Here is a 7,745-nt window from a genome sequence, read left to right as displayed (position 1 = left end):
TGAAACCTTTTGTATATTACCATTTTCAATGTATCTTTTTATTATTTACATTAATTCATACTATTCTTTCAGTCAATTGTTTACAATGTCTCTGACCATATTGGTGCTACATTGTCCCAACAATAACAATACCACGTCCGACAGAAAGACCAACCACCACCCCAAAATTTCCATCTGAGAAACACTGTCCCCATGAACATCCTCCAAAACAGGTATTATCTCTTCTCTAGATAATAACTTTTTTGGAAACATTCCATAGGAATTATTATTTACAAAAGGGTGATTTAATAAAAAAAAAAGAATTGAATGATTTTGTATACATTTCCTGTAAGCCTAATACTTTTCTGTGTTGGTAGAATGGTGACACCTGGAAACATAACCAGTGCACCAACGGAACATGTGCCAACGGGAAAGTTATCTATGAGCATGTACATTGTGAGACTCCGAAGCCTATAGCATGTGAAAATAACTATCCTCCGATCAAAGTGTATGACGAATCTGGATGCTGTTTCCACTATGAGTGTCAATGTAAGTTCACAACAAATTAAAATAAATGTTTATTCTTTTTGTCACAAAATCCACTTTTACTATTAATTTTAGTTCAAAATCTGAAAAATAATCCTTACTGTTGACTGGTTTAGCGTTATCTTATAGTTAATAGCAGTAAATGTATACGAATGTCTCACATTGGAAACATTTCAGCACCACACTATTCATTTAGCATAAAACATTCCATATCCGTGTCCTTCTAAATGCTAATTGTTCTCTTCTTACAAAGGTATCTGTTATGGTTGGGGAGACCCTCACTATGTCACCTTTGATGGAACATACTATGGCTTCCAAGGAAATTGTTCTTACGTCTTGGTCAAAGAAATCCTGCCAAAGTACAACTTCAGTGTGGTAATCGACAATTACTATTGTGATGCCCCAGATGGACTTTCCTGCCCTCAGTCTCTGACAATTTATTACCAATCTTACAAGATATTCATGACCAAGAAGGATGTTGATGGAGTTTTCACAAGTCTGGTAATTAAAATATCTCAAATACTGTATGTTCAAGACATTTTCTGTTGTTTTTCCTATAATAGAGATTAGATTTTCGATTAGCTTAAATATTGATTAGCTTTCATTTAAGATGGATTTACTTCCTCTATGTATTAGATATAGGAAATATTGGGTATACAAATTATTGTAACCATTTTGTCGATCTCTTAATATTTTTGTCTTAGATTTATGTAAACCAGCAACGCATCATCCCAGCATATGAGACCAAGGACTTCCGCATCACAGACAACGGAATTGAGACCCTTTTAGTCATACCAGCAATTAATGCCAAGGTGTCTTTCACTGGCCTTATGTTTAGCATATACCTGCCATGGGACAAGTTCAGTGGCAACACTGAGGGACAGTGTGGTGGGTACAGGTGTTTTATGGTTACTCTGTTACCATGATTACCACATGATGTCTCATTGTCTAACGATGGTTTTCAATCTTATTCAGGTACATGTGACAACAACCGGACAGATGACTGCCGCTTGCCAAATGGGACTATTGATTCATCTTGTCCAGACATGGCACACCAATGGCATGTTGCTGACCACAATAACAGTCAGTGCACACCACCACCAGAGCCGACACCAACACAGCCACCAGGCTGCGATCCACCCATTTGTCATCTCATTCAAAGCAAGTAAGTAACAATTAGTATTCACAATAAATCTCCTCTGTAGTATCGATAACTTCTCTATCAGAATAATCTCAGTGCGAACAATAACTTGACATACTAAAACACGGCAATCATTTGACAAAGCCTGATGACAAAACAAAGTGAATTAACATTTTTAAGTATCTACTCTAACTGAAGCGTGACATCTTTTCAAGGGTCTTTGAGAGTTGCCATAAGATAATCCCCTACGAGCCATTCATTGTGGCATGTATCTTTGATGCGTGTTATATGGATGATGTTACCATTGGCTGCACCAGCTTGCAGACCTATGCTGATGCATGTGCACAAGCAGGAGTCTGTATTGAGTGGAGAAATTATACAAATGGACAATGTGGTAAGTAGGTGACTCCGCAAGACCATAAAGATCAGACAGCCTCTCTATGATGTAGCTTATTGGTTATTAACCTTTTTATTTCACCCGCTACAGACTTCACATGCGAGAAACCCAAGGTTTATAATGCCTGCGGTCCACAAGTTGAACCAACCTGTAATGCCTGGTATGTATAATGCTGTTGTTGTTCAGTGGGTGGGTATAACGGTTAGGAAAAGTCTGTCAGCTATTGAAACTTTTTTGAATATCTCTGCAGGTACAATTTCAAATTCATCCAGACTCAAAATGAGTTCAGCGTCATGGGAGATATACAATTGGAGGGATGCTATTGCCCTCCTGGTACCACTTTGATGAGTTCCAGCTCAAACTACTGTATCCCCAGCTGTGGTAAGAATGGTCAAATAACAGCATTGTATATTAAGGGTGTGGTGACATACAGTATGGTGTTGTGATAGTAGCTACATCCTGCTGACCTTCACTTTGGGAAGCACAAAGTGTTAATTGTTCATTGCTACTGTAGTTGTCTTTTGAACGCTGGTTCAGCTTTTTGTAAAACAACAAAAAATCTGTTTTACCACAACATTTTTCACAGATACTTCAATGGTGTGGGTTTTGGTTTATTTTGATTGATATTGATTTCATCAAGTGATTCCGGTACATACAGTACATTATCAAAACGAAGTAGTAGAATGGACTTCAATGACTTTGTTTTTAATGTATTCTTTTCTCTTTGGTTCATCAGATATTTGCCCATTGCCAAATGGAGAATGGAAAGAGGTAAAATTGTGTTTGAATTTCACTCACAGATTTTAGGAGGGAAGAAAAACTATTAATTTCTGATATACACGTTAACAACATGTGGGTAGTTCACTTTTGACAATCATGTATAATAATGTATGCAATAATAATAACTATAATAATAATAATAATAATGTATTACATTTCTATAGTGCTTTTCATAGAACCTCAAAGCGCTTCAGTAATTTATGATTAAACAAACTGAATGATTGAACTTTGTACTGGTAGGATCCATACAAACCTTGATGTGCTTAAATTGTTCCTCATTGCAGGCTAATGAGACCTGGGTGAGCAACTGCCAGGATTGTGTGTGTGACCCATACAGTCTGGAAATCCAGTGCCAGCCTGTGGCATGCCAACATCAGCCTCCTCTCACCTGTGATCAGGAGGGCCAAGTTAAGGTCGTTGAAACCGTTGACTGTTGTCAAAAGGACAAATGCGGTGAGTGACTTTGGATAATATGCTCTTTATGGGGGCTTTGGAACAACTCTGTAAAAACATTTACATTTTTGGTGATTACCTAATATATGCAACCAATGTGGCCATTTGCATGATTTTTTGAAGCAATAGTTTTTTTCTTTCCAAACAGAGTGTGATGTCACACAATGCTCTACTTCCAAGATAACTTGTCCAGTCGGATTCGAGACAGAGGCAACTATGGGAGTCTGCTGCCCAACTTATCAATGCGGTGAGTATGCATCTGCATGTGCTTGAGTGTGCGTGTACAGTATTTGTGCATATTATAGAAATCCCAACATGTTAGTTGCAGTTTTGAATGATTATCCATGTTCTTTGCCCCACAGTGCCAAAGGATGTCTGTGTGTTTAACAACACTGAATATCAGGTGCGAATGCATTCTATGCTATGTTATTTGGCCAGTCCCACCACTTATAAATTATCAACACTTTTGAATGTAACTTAATAAAAGAGGACAATGAGTTAAACTAAACAAATACCTTCATTAAGCTATCAGGGTGCCAACAGTATTTTTTGGTCAATCCATGTATGAGATTAGATAGGACAAAAAAAAAGTGTCTCAATTCATAGATTTTCCATTGAAATATTGTATTTTCTCATTCCAGCCTGGTGCCAATGTTCCCGGGGACAAGTGTAAGAATTGTGTGTGTGGTGACAGGGTGGATGCCCAAACCCATCTACATATCATTGAGTGTCAACCTACTGAATGTGACACTCACTGCCAGCAGGTAAGTGATCGCCATTGACACATCGACACCCTTTGGCCTCATTATGTAATTCAACAAACTTTGTGTAATGTGAGTCCTTATCCATGTCAAAATATTATAATAACACTGATTCCTCTGTGTCCACTATTGGGCTACTAATGGATAAGTGTAATTTACTAGTGAGTTACCAGGATCACACATTGGTATAATCTGGTCTGTTTTCTTCCTTTCAGGGTTATGATCATCAAGCTGTTCCTGGGCAGTGTTGTGGGAAGTGTGTACAGACAAGCTGTGTGGTTATGCTGCCAGATAATACCACACACACTATTCAGGTAAAATAGCATCAGGCAGCATTATTTATCTCTCGCACAGATTCGCAAATTGTATTTTTTATTTTTTACAATTCATAAAACATATCAGTCCTATTTCGCTTGATTATTTAAAAAGAGCAACATGAAATTTTAATCTAGCACTCAAGTGTTACACAAAATAACTGTCTTACCAATGATATAGTATATCTTATCTTATATCATTTGAAGAATCTCCTGTTGATATATTTCACATTCTCACCTCTACAGCCTGGTTCTGTCTGGATACCATCTGGAGACAAGTGTCTCAAGTTTGAGTGCGTAAAGATTATGGACCAATTCATCCCAATTGAGGCTAAGACTGTGTGCCCTGACTTCCACCCAGAAGACTGCATAAACGTAAGTTCCAACTATCTGGCAAATTATCTGGGTCTTGGAAACTAGCCCATTTAAAAACTGGACAATGTGCAAATTCATACTTGTGAAATACAGTTTAAATATGCCCAGTCGCTCAGACCAAGGCCTGTTGCTTAATATAGTATACCTACTGTGTATTTATGTGAGGTTATTGACACCTGCTGCTTAAAGTGAACAGTGCAAGAACACTGCACTGAAAAACATGTGGAGACAGTTTGGTAAACGCTACGTCAGTGACTTATAAATGTTCTTGTTTTTTCTTCCATTTTCTTGTTTTTAAGGGAACTGAAGTTATTGCGCCAGATGGTTGCTGCCATGTCTGTGAGTGTCTTTTTGATATACATTTGTAAATCATTCTTGCCCTTTATCATGCATTGAAAAAAGTATTTTCACTTTTGAAATTGTCACTTTTGTGTGCAGGTATTCCAATATATAAGCCATGCAATGTGACAAAGGGAAAAGTGTACCTGAACAGCAATGGCTGCAAGTCTGCAAATGAGGTGGAAGTGACAACATGCGGTGGATCCTGTGGCACCTATGCCATGTGAGTATTTTGATCATTCCTAAATATTTCAGGAACACTAACACATTAATCCTCCCAATTAAACAGAATTGGGCTGCCTGTCTAAATGCAAACTACAAATTATATTTTCACTAATATGTTATGTTACAATGGCTGTGTTTACGAAGGCAGCCCAATTCTGATATTCTTCCCAATTATTGTCAAAAGAGCTCATCTGATTGGTCAAAAGATCGGAATTAGGCTGCCTGTGTAAACACAGCCAATGTTATATAATTACAACTGCTACCATCATTACTTCCACATAATGACATCGCCTCTCCTTTCTGTTTTCAGGTATTCTCTTGAGGCCAACATGATGGAGCGCTCTTGTACCTGCTGTCGGGAAGTATCCACCACCAAGAAGGAAGTGGAGATGATCTGCCCAGACGGATCAAAGTTCAACCACTCCTACATCCACATCAATAAATGTGGCTGCCAGAGGACAGAATGCGTGACCCCAGAGGCGACCCAGGTCACAAGGTCACGACGCAGGAGAAGATGAATGACTCTCCACTACCATCCCTTTACTGCTTAGATTCAGTTTTCTATTTACGTTCAACTTGTTCACTTTCCTACAAAGTAATCTGCTAAACGTAGGAGAAATAGTTTCAGCTTCTTATTCAATTTTAATTTTATTTTAGCCATTCAAAACACATAAATAAAGTTGGCAATAGGCTATTCATATATACCACGTTCTTGTTTTCATTCCTTTTGAAGTTAAGTTGGGAAATATTTGATTGCAGACACCCAGTTCAACAATGGCTTATCCTCTTCCAGATAAACAACCACAATTCAAAGTGTCAAAACACTTATTTCAATTTGAGTTGGTGTTAGATTAGAGAAACGGATCCGTAATCTAAAGGTTTCTGGTTTCAGATCCCTGGCGCCACTTCCTACTGTTGTCCTTGAGCAACGCACTTAGCTAACCTCTAGATATATCCAGGGACAGCACTGTGGCTGACCCTGTGCTCCTCCCTATACAGTACTAAAGATACATTTTCATCTTAGTGGAATAATAAAGTAATAAAGTATTATGCACTTCAACGATTTCTTTGAAATGTTTTTGATAGTGTTTGTCAAACTGCGTGAACAGAAATGGGAAGGTTCCCACCTTAGTTGGAGGGAATTAAATAACTATTTTGCTATTATAACCAGTCCACTGTTACAGATGACTTACTTGTATCTTACCAATGTTATAGCCTCACAACAATCAGACAAAATGTGAAATAGACTTGATTCAAATCAAAACTAATATTATAGAAAATAGCACTCTGCCTGCTTTATAGCATGATCATGTTATACTGACTTGTCTACAACTGGCACAACAAGTGTTGGTGTCCAAAAGGACATTTTGCTGACATCTTTTAGTTAGTTGAGGCTCAAGAGCTGTTTAAAAGGAAAAATACTTTCTACAGTTTTTTTGAAGCCCCTTACCTGAAAGAGAATGATTTTCAAAAACATACAATTTATTTAAATAAAAGTCAGTGTGGTGCTATGGGCAGGATAGACAGATTTTTTGAAGATTATGCCTTGAGGTGGAGTGGATTAGATACACATTTCAATGCTAATTGTATTGACGCTGAATCAACATTGAAAGTCGCACCTATGTAGGCAAACAACATTCCTGTGAGATAAAAAAGTATGCGGTAGAACAGGAAGGGTCAACTTAATAGGGACCCCATTACCCAAAGGCCATAATACTAGGACTGTTTATTAGTTTTACCCAGCTCCAGGCACTGTATACTTGCTGCCAAGTCATCAAAAAGGAACTCTGAGCTCACAGAAAGTGGGTCCTATGTGTGACATAATTAGACCAGGGACAGTAAAATACCTATTAATATAATATAATAATATAATAGTCAAATAATTAAGCAAATGTATTTTCTTTTTTTATGTAAACATTTCTCAAACATAGTGTTGTTAGGGAACTTCTCTTTACTAGCCTATATAGTCAATAAAACAGTAAACATATGTTGCTCAACTGTGTGCTCCACCCTGGAAAGTTAATCCTGAGTCATTTCTCCCACTCTATTCAACATGTTTTAATATTACACTTACTTTTTCATAAAGGTTCCAACCTACCTCAATCTAACCTTTAGTTACACTTAACATTAAGCTGTCACCCATAAGTCATCACAGTTTGTTTGAGTTATTCAGAGTGCTCATCAACTTGCATTGTATAATATTACTTCTATATGCTGAATTGAGTTTACTCTCAACCTCAATCTATTTACCCAGAGCTTGTGTAATAATGGTCCTATACAAAAACCAAGTATAGCTATGACGATAGAGCAGCCAAATACGCAACCCAGAGCTGCTAAAATCATCAAACATTGTTGAAGCCTTTGGGTAAGGTGGAGCCGCACACAGCCTCTGGCAAGACATGGGTGGGGATGGGTGGGGAAGGATGGATAGGCTA

The 7,745-nt window shown here is 37.8% G+C and overlaps 1 protein-coding gene across 1 annotated transcript; it reads left to right on the top strand.

Annotated features, from left to right (window-relative positions):
* Positions 1-114: 114 nt before the first annotated feature.
* Positions 115-6,014, top strand: LOC106597785 (intestinal mucin-like protein; the record flags this gene model as incomplete). Its single annotated transcript, XM_045711524.1, is given in 18 exon segments — positions 115-212; positions 357-528; positions 779-1,026; positions 1,230-1,413; positions 1,501-1,690; positions 1,882-2,060; positions 2,154-2,223; positions 2,314-2,444; positions 2,800-2,834; positions 3,128-3,296; positions 3,445-3,543; positions 3,659-3,699; positions 3,938-4,060; positions 4,273-4,371; positions 4,618-4,746; positions 5,046-5,085; positions 5,185-5,308; positions 5,621-6,014. Coding segments are annotated over 16 exon segments (1,860 nt in total). The 3' UTR covers positions 5,829-6,014.
* Positions 6,015-7,745: the final 1,731 nt, after the last annotated feature.

Source organism: Salmo salar, unplaced genomic scaffold (assembly GCF_905237065.1).
Source record: "Salmo salar unplaced genomic scaffold, Ssal_v3.1, whole genome shotgun sequence".
Lineage (NCBI taxonomy): Eukaryota > Metazoa > Chordata > Actinopteri > Salmoniformes > Salmonidae > Salmo > Salmo salar.
The sequence above is the reverse complement of the archived record's forward strand: the minus strand, read 5'-3'. Positions and strand labels throughout refer to the sequence as shown.